This window comes from Leuciscus leuciscus (genome assembly GCF_965113295.1).
Source record: "Leuciscus leuciscus genome assembly, chromosome: 19".
NCBI lineage: Eukaryota > Metazoa > Chordata > Actinopteri > Cypriniformes > Leuciscidae > Leuciscus > Leuciscus leuciscus.
Window position 1 is genome coordinate 33,381,443 of NC_138743.1, and position 27,432 is coordinate 33,408,874.

A 27,432-nucleotide genomic window follows, 5' to 3' on the forward strand; every position below is an offset into this window, starting at 1 on the left:
GGATGAGTCAATCACGGTTGTTTACTATTATTAAACTTATTTTATAGGCGACTGTAATTGGAGGTTTCTATTTCAATGTCTGTACGAGTTCTAGTAACTAACAGCTTTAAACGATTACACTTTTTAAGACACAAATGGAGCCAATCAAACACAAAAGTTCCTGAGATTTGTTTGCAGCTCAATGAAAATGTAGCGTTGTGAGCCCCCGAGCGCCCCCTGCAGGACAACACGTGTTTCCCACACGCTTTCAAGCCCAATTTCCCATCCAATGATGACAAGATCCAGTCACGTGATCTTGAAAGCAGGAAGCGCAGCCACATCCACACAGCAGCACTACAGTGAAACTGCAGACAGCTCGAACTGAACGCCCGAACAAGGACTAAGAATAGACCAATTAGACACCATGGTTTGGAGACTTTTCTTCGTGACATTATTACTAGCCCTATTGGGATCAATGACAATACAGGAATCTGTGACGGGTGAGTAAATTTATCATCTTTAATGTAACAGTGAAAACAGCGTGTCCTGTTGTTACGACGCAAACCAAAACAGTCTCGTTCTGTCACGCCATCGGCTAAACTGTGATTTTAATTAGGGGTGGTGATGGCGATTCCGGTTTTATAACGATTCCATTAACGGTTGTTTCAACACTTGTGTGAGTTTTGAGGAATAAATATTGGGTAATTATTCAGTTCTTATTGCATCAACTGCCCTCCGTCAGTCAGTTGCCAAATCACGTCGAGGTCATTTCAGATTCCAACAGAACTGATCAAACAATACTAGAAATCAATCAAAAACTATGTTTACATATAAATGTTAAAGTACTGACTTATAAGAGTAATTCGCGCGGTAATCTGACTACATCGGTCTGCATATTTTATTACACTATAAATAAATAACCGATTCCTAAGAGTCATTTATTCAGGAATTAAACTTCTCCGGTCGCTCTGAATGATTTTGATTTGTATTTGTATATATTATTAATCTGTATTTGTAATATATTGGTCGTGATGTATGTTTCGCGCTGTAGATTCAGTAGTGGCGTAGTACAGGAAACTACGGTGTCTATTCCATACCGGCGGAAGTGTGAACGTTCGACGGCCGTAACCGTTAAGGGAATTAAAAAACAAAACTTTGCCTTTATTTTTTTTTTATTAATTGTTCTAAAGAACCGGTTCTTGATTCCCAACCTAGTTCTAATAACAAGTTGTTAAACGCGGTTGATGCACTTTTGCCTCAAATTCAAATTTTTTGACTTTTTAAAATATTTCTGTTTTCTTTATTTGTTTTCGCTTTTGCCCTGAGCTCTACCGTTACCGCAAATCAAAATAGTATAGTTTTTTTTCCATAACTGAAACGATTATTAATCTCTTTTAAATCTGTCACACAAATAATCGCTGTTATGTAACCGTATTAATCAAATACATTTTGGTTTTCTATTTTGTTATCTTGTGGCTTTGCTTCCATTTAGATCTACTGCAATTTGAAGATCTATATTTATCCAGAGAATCACATGTTGGGATGTAAAATAAACCAGAGAATTCTGTCTTCACCTCTCTCTCTCTCTCTCTCTCTCTCTCTCTCTCTCTCTCTCTCTCTCTCTCTGTTGGGACAAAGACATGGGCATGGACAGTGTTTCATCAAAATGTCATAACTTATCCTCTTACTTACTCATAACTTACTCATTTCACTCTGCTTAAACCCGGCCTGCAAGTTTATGCTTATCTGCCTTCACTTTTGATTGCAGTGCTCACATCTCAAAAATCAGTCAACAACCCGATACACAGAACCAAGTCCCCAACCTAAAGTTTTTATTTTTTGATGAATCGATCCATTACACGCGGATGTACGTCACAATACAGAAGAAAAGATCTGTCTGTTACTTCCACTTCACTGTGACTTTAAGCGTGTCACTTGGGTTTTAAACAACCTTTGTTTGGGTTTTGCCAGAGACGTCAGATCATATTCACTTGATCACAAGACTCATTGGTCCTCTTCCCAGATTTTCTGTTCAGCTGCTCCTCATCTACACTATTTAAGATTAAATGTGTCAATTCACAAGCAGAGAATATTCTAGATTGGCATATTGTTAGCATGGTTCTGTTATCTTTCACCTAGAGACTTGGAAAATGGATTAGCCTACTGAACGAATTGTGGTTACATAGTTTTCCTTGTTTTCAGGGTTAAAGGCCAAGAGTGAACACTGACACATGCTCTGGGAGCAAATCTAGCTCAGCTATGGAGTAAACCTGTATTAGATGGGCCAATGTGTTCCTTGATTATGGAATTATTAATCATATCATAATTAATTGCTTGATTTATGATATGATTGTTGTAAATCTCAATGATATGTTGTTTGGCATGCAAGATATGTTATTTATTGGTTTGTTTCTTTTGCAGATGAAGCCTGTGGTTCATTGGCATCTTGTGATGCATGTGAAAATGTGACTACTTGCCAGTGGATGAACTGCACAGGTCAGTCCCTCCTCCATGTCAAATTCAAAACTCACATGACAACAATTAACTGACCTGAAAACAGTCAAATGCAGACAAGCCATGATTATACCATGATTAAGCAACCTCTTCTTGAACATTTTTTATATATAATTATACATATATGATGTTTCCTATTAAGATTTCTTCATAAGTGGGATAAACAAATAAACATATTAGTGGAAAGCCTTATTTTTTTCCCATTACATTGAGAAAATTCTAAGCATAACCTGTAGTTCCCAGAATATATCAGTAGGTCTGCTCTTAAATTAATCTAAACACGGACGATGTAACTGTCTAAAGTGTTCCTGATGTGGCGTACAGATAATAAATGAAAACCAGTGTTTGTGTGTTTGGCAGTTCATTCAGTGATTAATGCTGGCTTCGGTCAGTGTGAACCTGAAGTAACTGCCCTTTAATCCCTGGAGTCCTTCTCCATGCCGCTTTGCTAATGGATGACGTGAAATGAATCAGAGAGAGTAAATATACTAATGAAACGCACACACTGTTGCTATGGCACTCAAGGCTCTTCAGGGGGAAAAAAAAAAACAGGAGAGAAAGTAAGCAGAAAGATGGCCGTATCATGGACGAAAGGAGTGGGAAATTTAAATTGCAACAGAAATGATAGAGTAATAATTAAATATATTGTTTCAAATAAAATTAAATGAGGGCTTTAAAGACATAAATGATCTTGAACTTCTCCCCATTTTTGTTGAATAAATTTGCACAGATTTTGAGTTTGCTTTAACATACAGGACTTGATGCTTGCTTTTTTCCCCCAAGGAACACATGTGCTCATAAGTTGACAAATTTAGGAGCACAAACGTTAGGGGCGCAATGCAAATTTTTTCAAATGTGTTTTAGCTCAATAAGGTGAAAGTACACAAGGTTAGGGCTGCTCGATTATGGAAAAAAATCATAATCACGATTATGTAACACGATTATTTCACATGACTTTAGGAACGTGTTGCATTTATTAAAAAGACACCTTTCAACAATTCTTAAAAAAGTGAGATTTTTACATTTATTATACTTTTTGAACTATTAAAATAAATAATATAACAGATAATACTTCAAGTATTTTAATTACCCCGCAGGTCTACCACTTATAATGCGGGAAATTCCCCCACAAACATTGATTCACTTTAGCAAGTAGATTGTATGAGTATCCTAAATTAATCCACACAGATTATAAAATCAAATCTATAATTTTAAAACTTTCGCAAAGACGCAATTTCACAAACCGCGTGACTCGAGTGTTCAGCGGCGCCACGTCTTCTCTCTCTCTCTCTCTCTCTCTCTCTCTCTCTCTCTCTCTCTCTCTTTCTCTCTCTCTCTCTCTCTCTCTCTCTCTCTCTCTCTCTCTCTCTCTCTCTCAAAATGGGTTGGACAAAGCAAGCGTCGAAACTACACTTTCGCGTTTAGGAGTCGGGACATGACGGAATTGTCACTTGCACAATCGGGCCAACATTGCATCGTAACTAAAGTTGATCATTTTCACTTCTTTGAGTCTTATGAGTTTAAACTTTCAAGCTGAGAGAGTTTACGGCTTCGGGAGGGGCGGAAGTGCGCGTGTCATTCAGAACACAAGACAAAATAAGAGTGTTCTTGCAAAACAGAACATGGCAAAATAATAGTTTTTACTCGTTTGTACTATTTTGGTGTTCGTTGGGAGACTAAATAGACTTTACATGTCTTCAACTCAATTTTCATCGTAAACACAACTCAAATACTTTGTGTAACAGAAACATAATTCAACCGAGTAAACGGCAGTACAATTAGATGTACAAATAATTCAAGTGAATTCACTTTAGTACAACATGCTTTAACTCTATTTCACTATTTACATTTCTGCCGTTCCATCAGCTTTCAGAAAGTGAAGGAGCATTTTCATTCAGCGCATCGATGCTTTTCATCAGTGTTATTTATTCAATTAAATAATCGCCTTTTAAAGTTTAATAGTCATACTAGGCTGTGTCGTTGTTTTTCCATAACCAAATTGAAAACATCTAAAAATGACAAGACGTTTGTTATACCATTTAAGAAGTTTTATTCACACTCATGCACGCTCCTAAATACATTTTACAGTTCGCACACATAGTTTTAGTCGCAAATGCGAATGAAACGTTCGCACTGTCGAGCCCTGACATGGTAGGAGAGATACCAGCTACCAGATAACTTAAAAAGATCCTTGGCTATTCTAAGATTCGTGGTATACCATTTAAAATAGGCAGAGACTGTGATTGATAGTTTTTTATTGTTTGCTATTATACATGATGCATAGTATTCTGTTAAAAATTGCAGTACATAGCCAGAGGTTTCAATTCATGCAAAAAATCTGGGGGGAAAGAACCATTTTTTCCACTTTTTAAAATCGGTCATTTGTCACATGTCTTTTAATTTGCATATTAAACAGTTACTCACTAAATTTAAATTAAAGCTGGGTTTTTACTTTAGAAACAGTTCTTGCTTCACACAGAAAGTCAAGAAAAAGCTGGTTGAATCAACCTTTTTGCCGGTTTTAGACTATGGAGATGTGTTTAACACACACTCCACAAAGACCCTGTTGAAATCTTTGGATTCTGTGTATCATTCAGCATTGAGATTTATAATGCATGCAAAGTACTCTGTCTGTCACTGTGTATTATATGAAATGGTTGGTTGGCCCTCACTTAACACGAGAAGGCTCATTCATTGGTTGACCTTTGTGTGCAAATCAATAACTGGACACACTCCTTCATATTTAACTACACTCTTAGCACCTAGTAGATCAGAATACAATCTAAGATCAAGTACTGATACATACTGTATGATGTTCCACAAACTAAAACAGAGTTTGGCAAAATTACTTTTAGTTACAGTGCTCCAACTTCATGGAATGAGTTGCAAAATCAGCTAAAACTGCAGGTTTTTATATCGCATACTGAATTCACATACAAGTCCTATTTGATGCTTGATAAATCAAATTTATCAACATGTTTGCGATTGTTTTAAAGGAATACTCCACTTTTTTTGGAAATAGGCTCATTTTACAACTCCCCCAGAGTTAAAGAGTTGAGTTTTACCGTTTTTGAATCCATTCAGCCGATCTCCGGGTCTGGCGGTACCACTTTTAGCATAGCTTAGCATAGATCATTGAATCGGACAGGACCATTAGCATCTCTCTCAAAAAAATGTCCAAAGAGTTTCGATATTTTTCCTATTTAAAACTTGACTCTTTACATCGTGTACTAAGACTGACGGAAAATTAAAAGTTGCGATTTTCTAGGCTGATATGGCTAGGAACTATACTCTCATTCCTGCGTAATAATCAAGAAACTTTGCTGCCGTACCATGAGTCCAGCAGGCGTAATGATATGACGCAGCGCCTGAAAATAGTTCCCAGCTCGGTAACTTCCAACGTGACCGGGACTAAGTTTGTCTGACCTATTAGACCTATTTTCAGTCAAGTTTTAAATAGGAAAAATATCGAAACTCTTTGGTCATTTTTTTGAGAGAGATGCTAATGGTCCTGTCCGATTCAATGATCTATGCTAAGCTATGCTAAAAGTGGTACCGCCAGACCCGGAGATCGGCTGAATGGATTCGAAAACGGTAAAACTGAACTGTTTAAAGGGATAGTTCACTTTGAAATAAATTTTTGGTATGTTTTAGCTTACCTCAAGGGCATCCAAGATGTAGGTGTCTTTTTTTCCGCAGTAGTTTCAATTTTGATATTTTTAGGTCAAACCGTTCTTGTCTGTCAGTCATATAATGCAGGTCTATGGTCACGGTCTCAAAACACAAGCACAGAGTCCAAATTAAAACAATTCCCCGTCGTCCAAATTAAACAATTCCCCATCGTAAGTACACATTGATGGCCTAAGACACGAAACGAGCGGTTTGTGTGAGAAAACGAACAGTATTTATATCGTTTTTACCTCTTATACGCAGACATGTCCAAGTGATCTGATCTGACGTGTACGCAGACTGGTGCATAGATATATACACACTAGATGTCGCCTTAAAGACATTCGTTCCAATGAACTGCCGTAGACAAGGCGACATCTAGTGTTTATATATCTACGATGGGGAATTGTTTAATTTGGACGACGGGGAATTGTTTTAATTTGGACTCTGTGCTTGTGTTTTGAGACCGTGACCATAGACCTGCATTATATGACTGACAGACAAGAACGGTTTGACCTAAAAATATCAAAATTGAAACTACTGCAGAAAAAAAGACACCTACATCTTGGATGCCCTTGAGGTAAGCTAAAACATACCAAAAATTAATTTCAAAGTGAACTATCCCTTTAACTCTGGGGGAGTTGTAAAATGAGCCTATTTCCCCCAAAAAATGTAATTATCTGTTTGTTTTTTTAATATTCCTGTGCATTCCTGTCTGTTTGTTACTTGTTGTCTGTTAAAGTGTATCCTCTATGTGCTGCCTTCTTGGCCAGGGCTCACTTGTAAAAGAGATTGTAATCTCAATGTGGTTTTTTTTTTACCTTGGTAAAGTAAAGGTAATATAAATTAGGTTAATAATTAAACAATTTATATTACACTGCCTGCAACAACATAGTTATAAACCACTTCCTTGAAGGTTCACTTTCACAGGCTTTGTTCTCGATCTTAAATTAAAAGTCAGCAGCTGTCATTCTCCACAATCCGTGAGAGACTGTAATGTGTCTCAAAGTATGAGTCTATGCTTGACCGCAAAGAGAAGTGGTCTGACGTGCCCGAGCAGGTGTAGTGTCTCTAACCGCACCTCCCCCAGAACAAAGACGGTAGCATTAGCATTGTGGTATCGGCTCCCTAGAGACGATGCTATCGGTTTACACTCATTCAGTCAAACAACAGACTGGAAATATCTGGGTCTTTCCTACTGTAGTGCAAACTAGTGTGTTCTGGTTCTTTAGAGAATTAGAAATAGGTTTGCAAATTTTAGGACAGGACTTTTTTCGTTTTGAGGGCGTTTCCACAAAGCCATGGTTTCTAAGGCCTGTTTGAAACAATGTTCAGGCTAAAATCTATGTGTTGCGACATGAGCTGTAAATATACTCGTTTGAATTATTGACGTATGACTCTGTGTGGGTGTAGAAGGAAGGTGAGACCAACTGGAAGGCAGTGTTTGCACAACAAATATTGAAACGTTTCACTATGTTAAATATTAATACCTGTTTTGCTGATGTTATCTGACATAATCATAACTTGATAGCATGCTCTATATATATAAACTCACCAAAATCACACACTTAGACTACATGTAGTGTTTCATTCACTTAACTTACAGATTGTTGAAACAGTCTTTTATAATAATAATAATATTAATAATTTTGTTCTTTTATAATTATTGATATTTATAGCTGCATAATACCAGTACATATCATATGTTCGTATTGTTGTAGTCTAAGGATGTAGTTATTATTGTGGTGTCAAAGCACAAATAAAACAATTATTGAAAATCATTTAATGGGATAGTTCACCCAAAATATAAAAAAAACTGTCATAATCTACTCACCCTCAAGTTGCTCTAAACCTGTATAAAGTTCTTTGTTCTTCTGAACACAAAAGAAGATATCTTGAAGAATGTTGGTAACCCATTGACTTCCATAGTATGAAAAAAATTAAATAATATTATGGAAGTCAATGAGTTTCAAGTTCAAGTTTCAAGTTTGTATTTATTTATATAGCACATTTAAAAACAGCAAACAAGGCTGACCAAAGTGCTGAACAATACACAAGATAAAGAACAAGGACAAACCACACATTCATGACATGACAAAAACTCAATGAATAAAAAAAAATAAATAAAAAAAAAGGTTTTAAGAGAAGTTTTAAAGGGATACTCCACTTTTTTTGGAAATAGGCTCATTTTCCAACTCCCCCAGAGTTAAAGAGTTGAGTTTTACCATTTTCGAATCCATTCAGCCGAACTCCGGGTCTGGCGGTACCACTTTTAGCATAGCTTAGCATAGATCATTGAATCGGACAGGACCATTAGCATCTTTCTCAAAAAAATGACCAAAGAGTTTCGATATTTTTCCTACTTAAAACTTGACTCTTCTGTAATTACATCGTGTAGTAAGACCGACGGAAAATGAAAAGTTGCAATTTTCTAGGCTGATATGGCTAGGAACTATACTCTCATTCCTGCGTAATAATCAAGAAACTTTGCTGCCGTACCATGAGTCCAGCAGGCGTAATGATATGACGCAGCACCTGAAAATAGTCCCCAGCTCAGTAACTTCCAACGTGACCGGGACTAAGTTTGTCTGACCTATTAGACCTATTTTCAGGCGCTGCGTCATAAACGGTAAAACTCAACTGTTTAACTCTGGCGGAGTTGTAAAATGAGCCTATTTCCAAAAAAAGTGGAGTATCCCTTTAAAAAGCAGTTAAAGACTGAGCCGCTCTGATGTAAACCGGAAGGCTGATAGCAATGAGTGAGTAAATGGGTTTACTATCCCTTTAAGTTTACTGCATTTATTTTTCATATCAGTTATTAGACTCTTAACCCCAAAATAACCTGTATCTGTCATAAAAGATAGTTTGGGTCTATCTCTAGTTTGCACTAAGTTATTTTACTACGGTAATTAAACTTGTGGAAGTTTTCATGTGATATGTCTTTCCAGTAAAGTATGTGGCGCTTCTCATTGGCACATGTGGACTGAGACAGAGGCACAGACGCTCACTCTGTTCTGTTAAAGAGTAGAGTCTCAACAGCAGGTTTTGCAGTCTAATCTGTGAAAACCAGTAAAAGCGGGCGGATTGACATCATATTCATTCAACTGATTGCTCCAGAAAGTGCCAGTGCAGTCCTTTTAAAGTAATGAACATGTATGCATTTCCCTTCAATCATTACTTGAGCCGGGTAGCTGAGTTTGGTTTGCTGTCCCGTGTCCGTACAAACTGCTGAGGGGTGGGAAGCCGTGTGGAATGTAAGGGCATTTTTGCTAGTCAAGCACTTATTCAGAAAGCAAGGAATTGAAAACATCTTGATGTGTTGTCATAGTGGAATTTCAACATGAGAGTTGTACCTTTCACAAAAGCATGTGACATTTCTTTCTCTGTGTATATCAAAACACAATGTACGCACTTCATACACTGAGCTATAGTTTAACACAACTGTTAAAGCTTTTTCCTGGGGCTCAGTTCTCACCGAGAAGCGCTTCTTTTGACATAAAATACTCAAAAGTCTGTGACGGTCAAGGACACATACTGAAAGAGAAGGCTAGTATGCTTGACTCCTCAAACTCAATATACAGTCACACAATAGCAAGTTGTAGCAACAGCCAAAATCTTTTACACTGGCCTAAACTAAGACTACACAAGATTATTTCCTAACTTGAGAACTTGGTTATTTCATTAATATAATATAATATAATATAATATACACATTTTGTTCCAAATATAAGACGGTGCTTTTTATTTGGAAATACATTTGAAAAATGAGTCGTCTTATATTCAGGGTCTAGACTCTTACATTTCAATAATACACCATATTATTGCGTCAAATACGTGTAAAACAAGTGTGCTCCCCAGGACTAATCAATGTATTTTCTTATAATTGTCTTATAATCAGGGTTGTCTTATATTTGGAACAATATGGCTTATAATATAATATAAACAAATCCAATGTTTTTATTTATTTATTGTGATTTGAAATGGTTCTACATTTAAGTATTTTATTTCTGAATAATTTTAAGTATAGTATGCCTATAATTAATGAACATGATTTCGGTGTGACAATGTTTGCATTTTGCACACATTACCTGTGAGGGAATGAGTTAGTCAGTGAGTCCATTGTGACGGGGCTTTCTGAACTTAAGTCAATGACAAACATGAGGAAGAAAACAGTGTCGGTAAAGTGGATTTTGAAACAATGTGTATAAAAATGTAATTATTGCTATCAGTAGGAATTCGAGTGCTGAGCTGTCTGTCATACAATGCTGTTCATGTGTGACGGAGGAGGTAAATGGAAACCAGCTGATTGTGACACAGAAGTTTCTGGGAAATCTTCCTTGATTCCTCCTACTCTCTCTTTATCTCTTTCTTATTTGAGTGTGACATACTGCCAGTTCCTCCTTATTATTTTTGGACCAATAACCTTTTATAAGTCATGGGATTGTTTATGTGACTTTATTCTTTATCTGATGGAATGTTAGGTGTATCGAAAAATCGATGCAATCACTCCAGTTCTTTCTGCATTTTTATATTCCAAGTGTTGAATTAAGCAGTGTGGTATGTCTTGCTGCTTTTTATAACAAGTCAACAGAAGTTGAGTGACTTTTTTTCCCTCCACCTCCAGGGGCCGGTTTCACAAAGCTATTATAGACCGGTCTATAGTGTTAGACAAGTCTAACATTTACTCATAGACTAGTCTAATGCAAGTTAGACTGTTTCACAAAAATAAAGACTGACTTAATTTAGACCCAAAAAAATGTGACTCCTTACCCCCAGGCTAACTTAGGTCTAAGACTCTGTTACCTTGGCAACCAGCAGTAACAATCAGTTACATTACAAACAGCCAAAAGAAAAGGGAAAATGGCTCATAATTTAAGCATTTCTTCTTGTTACTACATTTTCCGCTAAATTTCCAAAGTAAAATGTCCTTGTAACTGTTATACTCCTCCAACACACACATATTTTCCGCTGGGGTAAACTGCACTGAGCGGCTGAATGCGCTTACTCGATCCGCCATGTTTTTTGTTTTGAAAAGTGTCTTATTTTACCCAGAATGCATTGCAGTGTAGTCCTACTTAAGATAGTCAGAGTCTTAAGTGCTCTGTGCAACGGTCTGATTTTGATGTCTGACTATCTACTATATCTGAGCCGTAGTCAGTCTATCTTTGTGAAACCGGCCCCAGTGTACAAGGATTATTTGAGTCAACATTACAACACCACAAATAATAAAACAAAATGCTATTTGTTGAAGAACTTCTGCAATTTTAATTAGTGCAGCTAAAATATTTCAGTCAATCAGTTGATATTTAGATGCCCATATTTGAGTGTCAAGTTTCTCTTTCTTGCAGTTAAAATGCACAGTGATGTTATTTGGTCTTGTTTGTTTAGTTTGTTTTTATTTTTGTCTCCTCTGCATTTCAGTTGATGCCGGTAAAACCGAAGCTAAGTGCGTTAATGGTAGTGTTGAGAGCCAAATAGCCAACTGCACCATTATGAACTGCACAGGTAAGTCCTGTCCCACTATCTCATGCTTGTTTTTATAATAACTAAAATAGTGCTTGGTTGTAGCATTCATCAACTCCAAAACATAAGCAATTGGCTCATTAGCTATGATATGAATGTTCTGTGACTTGACCAATTGTATGTTTGGATGATGACTGTTTTCTCTGGACTGCAGAACCAACACCGAACGCGACAGTGACCACCACCCCCCCCCACCCCCACCACCATGAACACCACCAATGGTACGACCTTCCACACTCGCATCATTTGCATTCATACGCACCCCACAACGCATAACTACCTAATTCAAAGCCCAATGTCAATTTTATTCAAAGAGCACATTTAAATACAACATAAATAAAGAGCCATTAAAATAGAATGACGGATAACAATAGTGAATAGAAAAAGTAAACAATAAAATCAACAAATTTAAAATAATTAATTAATTGATTTAATAAAAAGTAAAGCCCACTTACATCACAATGATTCAGGGCCCTTATACACTATGAAAGAAGTTATGATACCTCCTTTACTACATGTTAATATAGATACAGGCCTAAACAAACACTTTATCATGTGTGTCCGTCTCACAATGACTTTAAAACGCACGGAAATACACCCACATCAGCTTATAACAAAGAGCAGTCTGAAAAATGTGATGTATTGGCATTTTTATTGTTTACTGATACAATACAAAAATGAATCTGAACAGCACTTTTTTTCTGTTTAGCTACCACGATAATCGCTTCCTCAACAATCACCTCCACTTCAGCTCCGACTTCAAACGGGACGTCCGCTAGTAAGTACAGCTCTCTCTCTCTCTGATGACTCTTAGAGAGTGAAACACTTCTTCACCCTGGCAGGTTTGACTGAAATTTGTTTTGTTTTTCCCACAGACAGTACATCCACCGTGTCACCTACAACTTCTCCATCTAAGACGTCCACGTTTGATGCCGCCAGTTTCATCGGGGGAATTGTGTTAGTCCTTGGCCTTCAAGCTGTCATCTTTTTCCTTTACAAGTTCTGCAAATCCAAGGATCGCAACTACCACACCCTGTAACTCTCTGCCACCTGGAGGCACCACACGGCACCACAAAACCTACACTCCAACCCCAAAAAAGAGAGAGAGAGAGAGAGAGCAGTACACACAGATTCTATGATATTTCTTAAACACTCTTGTGATTTTCCCCCCATGTTTAGCCTGATATTTGACATTTGATTCCTGTGATTGGAGCTTTAGAATTCACTTATGTTAGAGCTCTCACAAGCATTCAAATTCGTTAACACAAAGTTTTTTTTTTTGAGCTGTGGAATTATGGGGTGTGCAAAATGTGTCCTGCTGCGTTCATGAACAACCACAACTTTCGAATTATGTCTTGAAATGTTTCAATTATTTCATTTTTGATGACCACACAGTGATTCGTCGCCTCAATATCTTGGTGTTTCCCCTGAGAAGGGGCATGAGCCGGATCTTCTCATCATGCCTGTGGCAACACTTCCCCCATTTCCAGTGTTCATTTCACTATGGTCAGGTATCTTCACTAAAACAGTGTTTTCTACAGTTGCCATGACTTATGGTTTTTTTTATATTCTACCCAGTCATCTTCACCAAGTGCAAAAATAATATCTGTATATTTCAAGAGTGAATGAATGCCCCCCCCCCCGCCCCCCCCCCCCCGTTCTGCATTTTCATCACATACTCTTTTGGTTTGTGACTGCCTGTGTTGTGGTGTTTGTTTTTAAAACACTTTTTTTGGCCATTGATCTCATTCATACCAACCAAGAGAGCCAAAGTGTTTGCAATAAATTACATTCCCCAGCTTTAACTAATCTACAGTTAGAGAACCAGTAGACATCCGTTCTCAAAACTAGTTAAACCTGGCATCTCGCTCCCCTTTCCCCCCCCCCCAATTTTGACAGTGGAGTGCTAGGTAATGTCAGAGATGCGTTATATACCCTTAGTTAACATCCCATGACCTCATTTGGGGATCATTGTGGTGGACTTAACCAGTGTATAGGCCATTTTTAAGTTGTAAATTGATGTGGCTTTGAAACAATAGAGGCTCAGCCAATCCAGTTCTACTTAACAGATGAAATGAGTTATTAGAATTAAAACATTCTGCCGGACATGAGAACGGAGCGAGGCACACTGTGAGGGCAGAGTATCGAGGATCCCATTCAGAATGATTAGTCAAAGTGCCTTTAGGTGGAGGCAGTGGCTTGCTGCCTTAAAAGTGAGCCTTAAAAGTGTGAATGCGTTCTTGGTGGGCCGCCGTCGAGGCCAGGCTCTGTGTTAGTGTGTCTGCCTGTATGTCGGTGTGTTTATGGACACGCGTGCGTGCTTGTATCGATGAATTAGATCTAGTGTCTGCCAGCTGGACTGATCGCTATATTATACAGAGTAGATAATTAAAAGGTTTAATTATGGATTAATGTTATGTTTCCCTAAAGCTTCTCCCAGTTCTCAAGGGTCATTTCTTGCTTGCACAGAAATATCAGATTCTAGTACTCCCATTCAAAAGTAGAATGATCTGAACTCTCTTTGACCTTAAAACAGAAATCAATATAATTTTATATAAGGCACTGAAATGTCTTGTACACAGAGCCTGATGTTTATTTTTTAGGAGCATTTGTGTTTAAAAACCCTTAAAGAGAACTGAATTGTGCCCTAGAAAAGTGCATTCAGGATATGTTTTGTTTTGCTACAGATTTTGATGGACACTTAGAGCCGTGTCAGACTCACGATTTAATGCTTGGGTTTGATTTCTGGAATATAAAAATTGAGCTTGAGTAGATTTGTTTTAAATGCAGAATTGACTATGCCGCCTTCAGCATATTTCGTTTAGTACTCTGTTCTTAAATGCATTTGTCTGGCTATTGCGCTGGTACGTGTGTAGGCCTAGGGCCTGTTTTTTTTTTTATTGCATTATTCTAAATTTTGAAATGTAATAATCTTGATTAGCTTTGCTGCTAATAACTTCCTCTACGAGTCGTAATGTGGTTGGTTTAGGAAGTGATTCATGTTATTTGGGTTGCAAATATTGTAATGGCAGAAATGAATAGATTTGTTTTTGGTGCGTGCTTTAGTTTCATCCGCTTTTCCCCTGACATCCCAACGTCGAAATGTTCGATTGCCAGCATTGTGTTAACTGCATGTTTCTCAGAAGATGACTGTTAAGGCCTCACTCTTTATTGAACCACTCTTTAATTGCTTGTTGCATTGTCATACTGTATCACGGTGCTTAAATGCCAAAGGTGTCTATTTTAGCATGAGTCACTGAAAAGCTGCTATAATGCTTCACAAGCTTCATCTTGCCTGTAGTGTAGTCAGATAAAATCCTACTGTTTGCCATTTCACTTCAGCTTTGCCAAATTAAAAACACTGGTTACATAAATACATAATTACACAACTCATCACGGTATTGTGTGTGTGTATAGCGTCAGGCTACATCCAAAGATCCCACGTAATTGCAAATGGATTTTAGCTGCGCATGCAAAGGGCTGTAAAGGGCATATTAACATGTATGGATTTAAAGGGATAGTACACACAAAAAATGACAATTGTCACTGGATGGATGGATGGATGGATGGACATGAGTGTGAGAAAATTGACAATTTAAATTTTTTGGGTGAACTGTCCATTTTAGATCCATATTCAGAGCTCCGTGAAGGATGCTAATGTTTATAGATAAACGACTCAAATCCTTTCGCACACTCAGAGAATTCAACCTAACTTTAATTAGTCTGTGGCCTTGTTTTCTTATGCCATTTACGTTTGTGTGCATGCATCAGATTTCGATTAGAAACAGCCATAACAATGCCATATTTTACCATCGCTCCCTGAGCTAGTGTTGCATTCCTTTCTGCACCTTTTGAGGAAAAAGTGCCTTAATTATTTAAGATTAAATGAAGATTACTATTGTCATGAAGACTTCTACTCAGAGACTTTTAGAGTGAAGGTTAAGATTATTGAAGTTGTGAGTAGTTAATGAGAGAAACGTGGAGTATTGCATCTTGCCTGAGCCAACATTTAGTTATCTAATTACAAAGAGTTAATAATGTCTTTTTTTTTTTTTTTTTAATAACTGTAATTACTTTGGCCTATTGTTCAGTAGTGCATTTGCTTTTCATCAATCACTGCACACGCCCCACATAACACTCTTGTTGATTACTTTTTTTGTCTGTTTCCAGAAAGTCTGCCTTAATTGTTTTACGCTCTATTATGTTGGTTTTATTTCTCTGGAACTCGGATATCTATCTTTTGTTCTTGTGTTTTCCCCTCGTTTCAGATCTGCATTCGCATTTAGGTTGAAATGTGATAAATTAATTAAAGTTTGAGTAATGTAAAACAGTTGTGAGTGTTGTTTTATGTTGTCTTTTTTTATTTAAGAAAGCTTTGAGAGTCACACTTTTACAGTGGCGTATGTTTACAGATTGCCACTATGGAGATCCGCTCTCATCTCAAGAGTAAAATAAATCAAATTAAAAAATTTTTTTAGCTCCCAATGCACCATTAAATCTTGCAACTGTGACTGTTTATTTTTTTTATATAATTGTCACTGTCTCCCATCTGTAACTGTGCATCTAACAACATGACTTTATTTCTTATTTCAAACTATTTATTTTCCATTTTGGAAATGGACTTCATAAATCAGTTTGCTAAATATAATAATAATACATTTTATTTATAACGCACTTTTCATCAAAAGATCTCGAAGTGCTAGTATAAGGAATAAAATAAAGGACTAAAATATAAGGATTGTCTTTTCGGTGTAAAGATGTTTTTAGGATTTCACATTAAAAGCTGCTAGAGAGAAATAATGATCAATATCTTAGACATAAAACTGAACGAGATCTCATGCACTTGTGGTTTTCTTCTTCACTGTTAAATATGAGCAAGCAAAAATGTGATTAAAGATTTATGTATAATAACGTATCACCTTTCTATAACCCAAGGTCACTTGCAGAGCATAATAAACAAATAGGGTATGAAGCTAAAAGAGCGATTACAGAACATTATTGACAAAGATAGAAATGGACAAAGCAAATGCAGTGTGTCAAGAATCCGAAACAATCTGAATATTTCAGCTGCCCGTGGAGGATCATCTAAATTCAGGGAATAACAATCACACCAGCACCAGAGGACCTTAGAGAGAACAGTCAAGGGAACATGCTCTGATATTATCTAGAATAAAGAGCCTTAAGATAATTAAGTTTACAACAAAAGTCTAGTGTCACAGAGTGTCTTATCCCTGGACTGTGTTTAATCTGTTTCACTGTAACTGTGTCCTAGAAAACACCCTCTGTAATGTTTAACTAACAGGATATGCGCTCACCCTGAGGGTTAGCTCCATTCCTGCTTAGTCTGCATTAAATCCTCAAATTTCTTCTCTGGACAGGATGTGCACATATTGTGATTCAATGTTTTCCTCATTCACAAACACACACACACACACACTATTGAAAAGATGATCATAAGGGTGCACGATGCACAGTACCAGTCAAAATGTCACAAAAAACATGTAGATGACATCATCAAGGATTGTGATCACCAAGAATCAATAATATTGCAGTCGTGTGTGTGTGTGTGTGTGTTCGCCAGTGTTTCCTGTATTCAAATGAGTTTATGCAATACTGATTTCATCTGTACTGTGTCAGAGCGTAATCCAATAAAACCGTCTGAACAAAACAGAATGCATCTTTTCTGCCTGGTTACATCTAGAATGCTTTTGTTCCCCTTTTTACATATTTTTGTACAAAGTTTTTCACATCTGTGGTCTCTCAAGGTGAACAGCGTGGTTGTGTACTTGTGTAATAAGATACGTCGGAGAATGGGATCATTTTGTTGTGGAAACAGTGGAGGAAACAATGTGTCAGCTGACTGTAAATCTCATAAGAAAGAGCTGATGCTGCAAGGATGCTCGCGTTTCCCCTCGTGACCTACCTTTTCCTGGTGTTATTTTCTCTTACTTTTTGGGTGAAGTAAATAAAAAGCCTCCTCAACATTTCAACTCATTGTGTAAAATAAGTGTTTAAATCTATTATTATTTTGTCTTATTTCTGGGTGAAACTTCATACCGAACCAGAAAATGTAGAGTGGGATTTGATTTTATCCATAGGAAATTAACTGAGATCAGCTTGCTAATAAACTGCAGATTAAAAAAAGCCAAGTTGGTCTGCACTTTAAAACATACGTAGATATTTTATTTACAACTTGTTCAAACAAAACAGAAATAAAAATCAGTTAAACTCATTGAAAGCTATAAAGGCTTCCTGGATGTAGACGAATCAGTATTTTGTGATCTTCTGAGGGCATCATTCCAGTGTCCTCTTGAACTGCGATGACTCTTCTGTGCCCTGGATGTGTGTTTCAGGATAATATAACTATGTCTCCCATGTGATGTCCTGTCTGCGGAGGCTAGAACACAGTTTCTGTGTCTCTCTGAGGAGCTTCAGGGACTCATGACTGCTCCTGCTCTGTCCCGTGCTGGGTGAGGCTTTGACAGGAGATGGTGGCAATGGTTTGGCCTCTACACTGGCGGTCCGATGTGGCTTCGTCTGCTTGGGGCTGCAGGATGGCTGGGAGAGCAAAAACATACAGTTAGACACAGAGCAGCTTGATATGTATCGGTTATTTGCTATAGCAGTGGTTCCCAATCCTGGTCCTGGAGTACACTGGCGTCGCCAATGCCCGTGAAATATTTAGCATATCTGGACCCGTCTGTGGCTCAGAGGGTGCATCTCGATCAGCTCCTTAAGTTCAGTAGTCAGGGCACTGATCAGAGAGTCGGCCACTTTAAGGGCAGTCTCAAGCGCAGAATCCTTCCAGTGCACTGAAACGTTTGCACCCTAAAAAGTCCCACAATGCACCATGAAAACCAGGGGGCATCGATGCTCACGGTGTTACCTCTTAAGGAAATTCTGAAGTGCAAAACTTAAATCACGTGAGCCAACTCACTACACAATGACACGCAATAGATGTTTTTAAAATTATTTTAATCTATTTCAGCAAAAACATGCATCGCTAGACAGGTCATGAACATAATCTAGCTAACATTTAGCTTTCATTTACAGATGAAATGTTGCACGTATATTTAACAAGCAAAAAGTATTTCTCTTAATGTACTTTAAATAACTTTACAAGTCGTTTTAGAAAGATATCAGCTCTGCTTATCTGCGGTTCATAAATACCAGAAGTGATGATGTACAATGAGGGCGTTTTCACGTCACTGTGTAGTGAACCTTTACTGTCCTTACCAGTGCACGAATTCGTGAACATGATATTCATGAGCTGATTCATGAGCTTGGGAGCTAGGTAGAGCTGATTGAGACACACCCAAAATCATGCCGTATGAAATGTGTTTTCACTGGAAATTACATCAGTGACAACCTACAGCTAATGAGATACAGGGATACAGAGCACGTTCAGGGGGAGGAGTCATAGACGTGCAACAACATCAGCCATACGCAACCATTCTGTCCTTCATATTCTTCTTTTTATAAACAAAGTTCGGGAAAAGCACGTTCAAATAATCAATCCAATCAACTTGTCATCAAACAATTACAATGTCTACCCTATCAGCATGAGAAGAAGCATATACACACACACATATATATATATATTCACTCTGTCAACTCACCTAACATTCCTTGACAGTTTTCCAGCATCCCTCCACTCCCCCCGACTCCTCACTCTTGGCTCAATCTTTCACAGCCAGGAATACGGGGGGGGGTTCGGGCCGAATACCGAGCCTCTCCTCTCCTCGGACAGCACGCCAAATACGCTTTTATTCTATCTGACTTATTTGTAAGTGTGAACTCGTGAAATCTTTATCGCTGCAAATCGGCGCACAGGAAACTTGGATAACAAGCTTCCTGCATGCATCAAGAAGAAATCCAGTCTCGCGTGTGATTTTATGTTATTTCCTGTATCACATCTTGTGTGTGTGTTTGGCTATGAAACGTAGTTTGTAGACCAGACAGAGTTGTCTGCGATTCTTCCTATTCAAACAGCAACTAAATGGTAAGCCAGACTGTCATGTAGCGTGAGAAGAACAGCGACGCGACGACTTAGAAAATTGTGGTGTGTTCCCGGCATAAAATGTGCAGTGTTGGGAGTACTCCAGGACGAGGGTCAGGGGCGGCGCTAGGGCTGGGCTAAGGGGGCCTAAGCCCCGAATGTTTTTAGTAAAGCCCCGAATATTTTGTTACCTTGTCTTTCTCATAGAGCAAAACAATTAAATCAGAAAAATAAATGTGAATAAGATTACAGCAGCCGCGATTACCTAATCATGAAAAATGCATATTACAGTTTTATTTATATTTTTCCCTTTGCATTAAAGGTAGTTACGACGTGCTTTTGCAGCGTTGAGCATTGTAGCCAATCACAGACATGTCTGTAGAACGCATCGGCCAATCAGAGGCATTTAAATGAGTCGCTGTGCTGAAGATGTGTTTTGCGCGAGCTCATCGAGTTCTGCACTTTCGCAAACCTGTCATTATTATTGGCAATAAACTTAAGATGCAAATATATTTTACATTCTTGATGCTGCTCTGATGCACTCCATCACGCACCGCTCTGTTTGTTGTTAGGATGACTAAAAGTTCAGCGGTCTCGCTCATCGATGTCAAAATGATTAAAGAAGTGAACGAATGCCTGGTAAAATGTAAGTAGATAAACATTTAATATTTGACTGTTTTACAATAGAAATGTTCAACTACCGACAGTATCCGGTGACGCAAATTACTCAACTTTTTTAATTTATTTGTCAAATTTTGCCTTTTTGAATTGAAAATATGCTATAATTTCCTTGATTCATTTAGAGAGAATGCATGCATAATAAAAAATTTTAAAAAAAAATTGCAAATAGTTACATTTATTTCACTAATACAATAAGCCTTTCTTTTTCTTTATTCCCTTAAATCACTTTTATAATTAATTAATTCCCTTAAATAAAAATACTCAATTTTAGGTTGGGCTAAAGCCCCGAATATCCACTGACCTTAGAACCGCCCCTGATGAGGGTTGGGAATGTTTTTATTTAACTACTATTAAATGTGTAATTTGTAACTATAATTAGTAAAAAAAACAATGTAAAGACTCACTGTTTGCTGATGTTTGCGCAGTTTGGTGATTTGAGCGGCTTTCTCCTCCATTCTCTTGACCAGACAGTCCAGCTCTCGTTCCAGATCGTCACGAAGCTCTTGTTTAATGGTCTCGTCTATCTGTTTGACCAGTTCCTGGTGTTCACTGTCTCACACACACACAAAACAGTATTTAAATCCCCCCGCCAACACATTTCAACAGCTAATCTTGATCTGTTCATGGTCAGGATGGTGTTACTCACAAGCTCATCTGTCCCAGTTCATCCTGAAGGGCGAGCAGAAGTTCAGATAGGCCGCCCATTGTGGAAGCCACCTTACTGGGGGAGGACGGAGGCCTGCGATGGACCCGTTGGTTCTCAGAACCTGACTTATGCAGAGCGCTCACTCTCTCACACAGCCGTGGGTTTCTGTGCTTCATCATGTGCAGCACACTCTGAACATTGGCATTGACTGAGTGGCTGGGACTGGTCGACTGAGAGAGAGAAATATTAACATTAAACATGCTGATATATATATATACACACTACCGTTCAAAAGTTTGGGGTCAGTAAGATTTTTTAATGTTTTTAAAAGAAGTATCTTCTGCTCACCAAGGCTGCATTTATTTGATAAAAAACAATTAAAAAAAACAGTAATATTGTGAAATATTATGACAATTTAAAATGACTGTTTTCTATTTTAATATATTTTAAACTGTAATTTATTCCTGTGATCAAAGCTGAATTTTCAGCATCATTACTCCAGTCTTCAGTGTCACATGATCCTTCAGAAATCATTCTAATATGATGATTTGATGCTCAAGAAACATTTATGATTATTATCAATGTTGAAAACAGTTATTTACATTTTTATTTCATGATGCTATGATGAATAGAAGGTTCGAAAGAACAGCATTTATCTGAAATCTAAAGCTTTTGTAACATTAAACACGACCGTTCAACAGTTTGGGGTCAGTAAGAATTTTTATTTTATTTTTAATAAATAAAATAAATCAATACTTTTATTCATCAAGGATGAGTTAAACTGATCAAAAGTTACAGTAAAGACATTTATAATGTTAGAAAATATTCTATTTTAAATAAATGCTGTGCTTTTGAATTTTCTATTCATCAAAGAATTTTGAAAAGAATTTGTACACAACTGTCTTCAACATTGATAATAATGTATGTTTCTTGAGCATCAAATCATCATATTAGAATGATTTCTGAAGGATCATGTGACACTGAAGACTGGAGTAATGATGCTGAAAATTCAGCTTTGATCACAGGAATAAATTAGTTTAAAATACATTTTTTTTTAAACAGTCCTTTTAAATTGTCATAATATTTCACAATATTACTGTTTTTTTGTTTTTATCAAATAAATGCAGCCTTGGTGAACAGAAGATACTTCTTTTAAAAACATTAAAAAATATCTTACTGTCCCCAAACTTTTGAATGGTAGTGTATATTATGTTTTATGCTAACCAAAGCTAAAAAAAAAAATTGGCAAAAACAATAAAAGCTGTAATAGCTTTTGTGTAAAAATTACTTTTTTCTATTTTAATATAATTGAATTGTGATGTGATGGCAAAGCTGCATTTTCAGCATCATTACTTCAATCATCAGCGTCACATGATCCACCTGATGTTGATTTGCAGCTCAAGAAACATTTCTTATTATTATCAATGTTGAAATCAGTGCTGCTTAACATTTTTGTGTGAATCGTGATAAATTATTTTCAGTATTCCTTAATGAAGAAGTATGAAAATCTTCTGTAACATTATATATTATAGATGTCTTTACTGTCACTTTTGATTCACTGAAAGCAATCCTTGATGGAAATGGCTTATTTATTTTAAAAAATAAAAAATAAAAACACCTTACTGACCCCAAACCTTTGAACAGTCATGTATTTCTTTATCTTTATATAATGTATATACATATTCATCAGTAATTTTAGACATTTGGACCACTGTATATGATTAAAACTGTAAATCATAACCAATGTGTCAGGATGAGGTCATACTCACTGTTCCAGCCACAAATGGGAGGTGTTTAGCTTTAGGAGCGTGGGCAGTTTCCACCTTCTGCCATAATATGAAAGAAAAAACACTACCATTAACACCACTCACTGAAGACTATGTCAGTAGTATTCTGTTCTGTAAATATACTGCCACCTAGTGCTCACAATATTACCTTGCAAGAGGCCTTGCCTTTCTTTTTCTTGCCTTTAGGTTGAGTGGCAGCAGAAAGGGAGAGGAGATTGTTTTCAAGCTCTCGCTGCAACTGATGAAAGTCAAGGAGACGACAAATATGCTTTTTTAATGAAAGATGTTTTTCTAAGGGAAAAGTTAACATGATTCATAAATCTTTTTTTGTTTGTTTTACCTCCTCTGCTTTCTCCTGCACAAGTTTGCGTTCATGTTCCTCCTCTAAAAGTTTCTGTTCTAAGAGCTCAATCTTCCTCTGCAAATGAAAGACATCACAGTTAAAAAAAAGAAAACTGTGTCCTATACACAGTACCTGTCAAAAGTTTAGAAACATTACAATTTTACAATACAATACAAATACAAAGTTTTCTATTTGAGTGCATTTTACACTTGTAATTTATTCCTGTGATGGCAAAGCTGAATTTTCAGCATCATTACTCCAGTCTTCAGTGTCACATGATCCTTCAGAAATCATTCTAATATGATGATTTTCTGCTCAGGTAACATTTCTTCTTATTATTTTTTTATCAATGTTGGTGATGGAAGTGGTGGTACTTTTTTCAGGATTCTTTGATTAAAAGAAAGTTCAATGAACAGCATTTATTTGCATTTATTAAATAGAAATCTTTTGTAACATTATAAATGTCTTCACTGTCACTTTTGATAAAAAATGTTTTAATCTTATCACAAATGTTTGAATGGTATCACTGATTTCACAAATGTGTTAAGCAGCAAAAAAAAATTCAACATTGATAAATGTTGTAGTAAATCATCATATTAGAATTGATTTCTGAAGGATTGTGTGACACTGAAGACTGGAGTAATGATGCTGAAAATTCAGCTTCGCATCACATGAATAAATGACATCTTGAAAAATATTCCAATAGAAAACGTCTTTTAATTTGTAATAATATTTCACAATATTACTGTTTTTACTGTATTTTTTATTCAATAAATGAGTGAGTGAGCATAAGATACTTCTTTCAAAAACATACAATTATTTAATGTTTCCAAACTTCTATATCATGTATTATTGAATCATTATATTATGAATATAATATAATACATATAGCCTAGGTATATGCGTGTACCTCAGCCACAGACTGTGTACTGGTGAGTTTGAGATACTCATTTTCCAGTCTTTCCAATTTATTGAGTTGCACCTGCATCTGTAGGTCAGTATGTTTGCTCTCTTTACAAAGAGATTCCTAAACACCAATTAGAGTTGAGGGGGGGGGAAAAGAGAGAGAGGGATAAAGCGGGGCATTGAAAGTTTCCACGCAAAATGTATTTTCCAGATGAGAATTAACAGCATATTGGAATATAGCCTATGGCACAAGCACTTTTGTTTTTGTCAGCCTGCTCACCTGTCTGTCTGTGTGAGTGATTCTGTCTTTCTCTGCACACTCCACCATTTTCCTCATATAATCGAGCTGTTTTTCCAGCAGAGAGCAACGCTTTTCTGCAGAATGAAGCTTAGAAACCAGCCCTGAAAAGAAACGTGACAGAGACTACATAGTGCATACTTTCTATTTGACTTTCCAAGAACTTTGAGAATAGATCAATAACTGCTATTCGACACTTTCGGTTACCATTCCTCTGTGTGGGGTGATTCTCTCGTGTGCTGTTCTCCGGTTCTCTCTGCGCGGAAGCATCTGGCTGGTGTCGAGTAGCATGAGAGAAGTGTTGGATGTTCCTCTCTGCCTGAACTCTCTCCAACTCCAAGCGTCGCATCTTCTCCTGCAGTGTTTTCAGGGCTGATATCACTGCTGCTCAAATGCAGGAAAAGTTGTTTGGAAACTTTTACATTTCGGTCTTAAAGGGTCAGTTCACCCTCAGTAATTACTCACCCTCATGTTGTTCCAACCCCGTAAGACTTTCGTTCATCTTCGGAACACAAATTAAGATATTTTTGATGAAATCTGAGAGCTGGCTCACTCCTCCATAGGCTTATGGACACTATAACTTGCTGGACCAGAAAATGCATTAAAGACATTGTTAATATAGTCCAAGTGACTCAATCTTAAGTTTATAAAGTGACGAGAATACTTTTTGTGCGCAAAAACAAACAAAAATAACGACTTTATTCCACTTTTCATTTCCTTCTCTCTGAGCCTCGAGTCTTTTCACGTAGTGTAATAACGTAGCGCGTCTGTGTTGCACGTCACAACGTAGGCTCACTATTGGCAACGCTAGTCATGTGTGTGATACGTGGTGACGTGCAACACAGACGCGCTACGTTATTACACTACGTGAAAAGACTCGAGGCTCAGAGAGAAGGAAATGAAAAGTGGAATAAAGTCGTTATTTTTGTTTGTTTTTGCGCACAAAAAGTATTCTTGTCGCTTTATAAACTTAAGATTGAGCCACTGGAGTCACTTGGACTATATTAACAATGTCTTTAATACATTTTCTGGGCCAGCAAGTTATAGTGTCCATAAGCCTATGGAGGAGTGAGCCAGCTCTCAGATTTCATCAAAAATATCTTAATTTGTGTTCCGAAGATGAACGGGGTTCTTACGGGGTTGGAACAACATGAGGGTGAGTAATTACTGACAGAATTTTCATTTTTGGGGGAACTAACGTTAACCCTTTAAATATTTGGATACAGCATGATCAGCATCTATTTGACTCAATGTACCTCTACTTCCGGCATCAGGTACTCTTTGATAAAGCTGTGGACTGATGTCCTGTACACCTGAGCTCTTTCTGTCCAGTTGATCTGTGATTGTGTTCATGCACAGTCGCCTTGACAGCGTCTCTGGAGGCTGGTAAAAACTCCCAACATAACTCTGTTTAGACGGGGAGTCTAGATTAAAACTCTGAAATTCGTAAAATAATTAGCAGATAGGTTAGGTGCTAGCAGTGCTAGCAGATTAGCAAAAAAACTAACGAAAAATAACAACGCAGCTATAAATACTGAGTCAACATCTTTTAAAAAGGCTGTTAAAAAAACATAATATAAAAACCTGAGAACCACTGCTTAAAATAGCCAAAAACATTGACAAAAAATGATGTTAGCCACACTGTTTTATAAACAGATATAGTACAGTTAAATGAGATATATATCCTGGATAAATAGTTGAATGGTTGTGTCTGCATAAACACGTAACGAACCCAAAACTGCTGCTCGAGGCGAATCAATACACAAATAAGCTAATAAGGCTAACGTTATGTAACGTCAACGTAAACATCGATAAGAATAAACACAGCCTTAATAAGACAATTTAGTATAAAGTATATATAAGTTACCTTATCTCCTAAGTGATCCATTATGAATCAGTTTCTTCGTTACACATAAGAATGAATGATGTATTCATCTAGGTACATATGAATTAGCTGTGAGTGTCATGTTAACAACAGCTGTAGCCGAACAGCGCCGCCCAGTTTCAAATCTCCCTCTTCTTTTACCGCCTTCAGTGGTTCCGCTTGCAAACAATGACCACAGCTTCTAAAATCGAGACAAATACTGTTATCAGAAAAGATTATTGTGTCTGCCTTTTGTGTTTTTGTAGTAATTTTGTTAATATTGTTCAGTTGATGCCTGTTTTGTTTGTATACTTGTCTGATTTCAATTTTTTTTTAATTTGTTAAAAAAGAAAATAACACAGATATACATTCAGATAAGATAGATAGATAGATAGATAGATAGATAGATAGATAGATAGATAGATAGATAGATAGATAGATAGATAGATAGATAGATAGACATGAGACAGATTTGACAATGCTGTAATTCTACAGACCCTGACACAAAGTCAGGGTTTAGGTTATTACATTTCAAAACAATAAATTCACAAATTTACACTTATCTTACAAATATTTCTGGATTAGTCAGGCTGACAACAATCTCAGAATATTCTACTTGTTTTCTAGGTCTCTTTACTGAGGATGCCTTCATACTGAGGAACTTTTAACACAAAGAATGGTGCATTGCTCATACAGTATAAAGCGTAATGACATAGTCACATCTATTCTGTTTTTAGCGATTACTTAATATATTTCCATTGAATAAGATAGATTAATATCTGGTGATAGCTTTGCATTAATCATAAGGGTTTTGAGATAAACAAGTGGTGGCGGGGCCCCTGCAGTTACCAATGTTTTTATGTGGATACTGGTATTTGTAGTTCTATGTTGCATTTGCTCCACTATGATAACGTTGAGATTAACGACCTTCTGAACTACAATTCCCGTGTTACTAGTACTGGGAGGCGCGGCCTGACAGGAACGCCTTTCTAATCATTGAATTGGTGCACGGCGAGTATGTCTCCGCCCATCAGTTTTTTTCTAGAACACTATTGGACTGTGGTACCTGTCAATCAATTGTTAACTCAAGCCGCTGTGCAAAGGACTGAAATCGACTGAAGAGCTAGAGCGCAGGAAGGTCTCATTCAACGGCAGCAGAACAGAGACGGCTAGAAAGAATGTCAATTTAGTAAGTATTTTCATCTGACATGTTTCACAAAAAT

General features: G+C 37.1%; 2 protein-coding genes and 1 long non-coding RNA gene across 3 annotated transcripts in view; 2 read left to right on the forward strand and 1 right to left on the reverse strand.

Annotated features, from left to right (window-relative positions):
• Positions 1-27,432, forward strand: part of LOC309482595 — a 475,034-nt gene that overhangs the window by 339,323 nt on the left and 108,279 nt on the right. The gene's annotated exons all lie outside the window — the stretch shown is intronic.
• Positions 299-16,013, forward strand: cd164 (CD164 molecule, sialomucin). The gene is made up of 7 exons (XM_082147720.1): positions 299-479; positions 2,401-2,475; positions 11,584-11,667; positions 11,840-11,906; positions 12,219-12,319; positions 12,395-12,463; positions 12,561-16,013. Exons 1-7 carry the CDS (start codon positions 404-406, stop codon positions 12,722-12,724), a joined length of 636 nt encoding a protein of 211 aa, XP_082003846.1. The 5' UTR covers positions 299-403; the 3' UTR covers positions 12,725-16,013.
• cep57l1 (centrosomal protein 57, like 1) lies at positions 17,955-26,459 on the reverse strand. The gene is made up of 11 exons (XM_082147721.1): positions 26,213-26,459; positions 25,602-25,782; positions 24,553-24,729; positions 24,328-24,449; positions 24,052-24,168; positions 23,139-23,216; positions 22,947-23,036; positions 22,781-22,837; positions 21,012-21,241; positions 20,722-20,914; positions 17,955-18,348 (listed from the first exon to the last, which is right to left on the reverse strand). The coding sequence occupies exons 1-11, from the start codon at positions 26,231-26,233 to the stop codon at positions 18,049-18,051; spliced, it is 1,566 nt and encodes a 521-aa protein (XP_082003847.1). The 5' UTR covers positions 26,234-26,459; the 3' UTR covers positions 17,955-18,048.

What these genes read in the sequence shown, in the direction of transcription:
- cd164 (XM_082147720.1), top strand. Translation starts at nt 404, where the DNA reads ATGGTTTGGAGACTTTTCTTCGTGACATTATTACTAGCCCTATTGGGA. An exon ending in CAAAGAGCAGTCTGAAAAAT is followed by an intron (nt 12,320 to 12,394) that starts GTGATGTATTGG and finishes TTTTCTGTTTAG; the next exon opens with CTACCACGATAATCGCTTCC. An exon ending in TTCAAACGGGACGTCCGCTA is followed by an intron (nt 12,464 to 12,560) that starts GTAAGTACAGCT and finishes TTTTTCCCACAG; the next exon opens with ACAGTACATCCACCGTGTCA.
- cep57l1 (XM_082147721.1), bottom strand. Translation starts at nt 26,233, where the DNA reads ATGGATCACTTAGGAGATAAG. An exon ending in AAGGCAAGGCCTCTTGCAAG is followed by an intron (nt 22,838 to 22,946) that starts GTAATATTGTGA and finishes ATATTATGGCAG; the next exon opens with AAGGTGGAAACTGCCCACGC. An exon ending in ATTATAGTTACAAATTACAC is followed by an intron (nt 18,349 to 20,721) that starts ATTTAATAGTAG and finishes CACGGGCATTGG; the next exon opens with CGACGCCAGTGTACTCCAGG.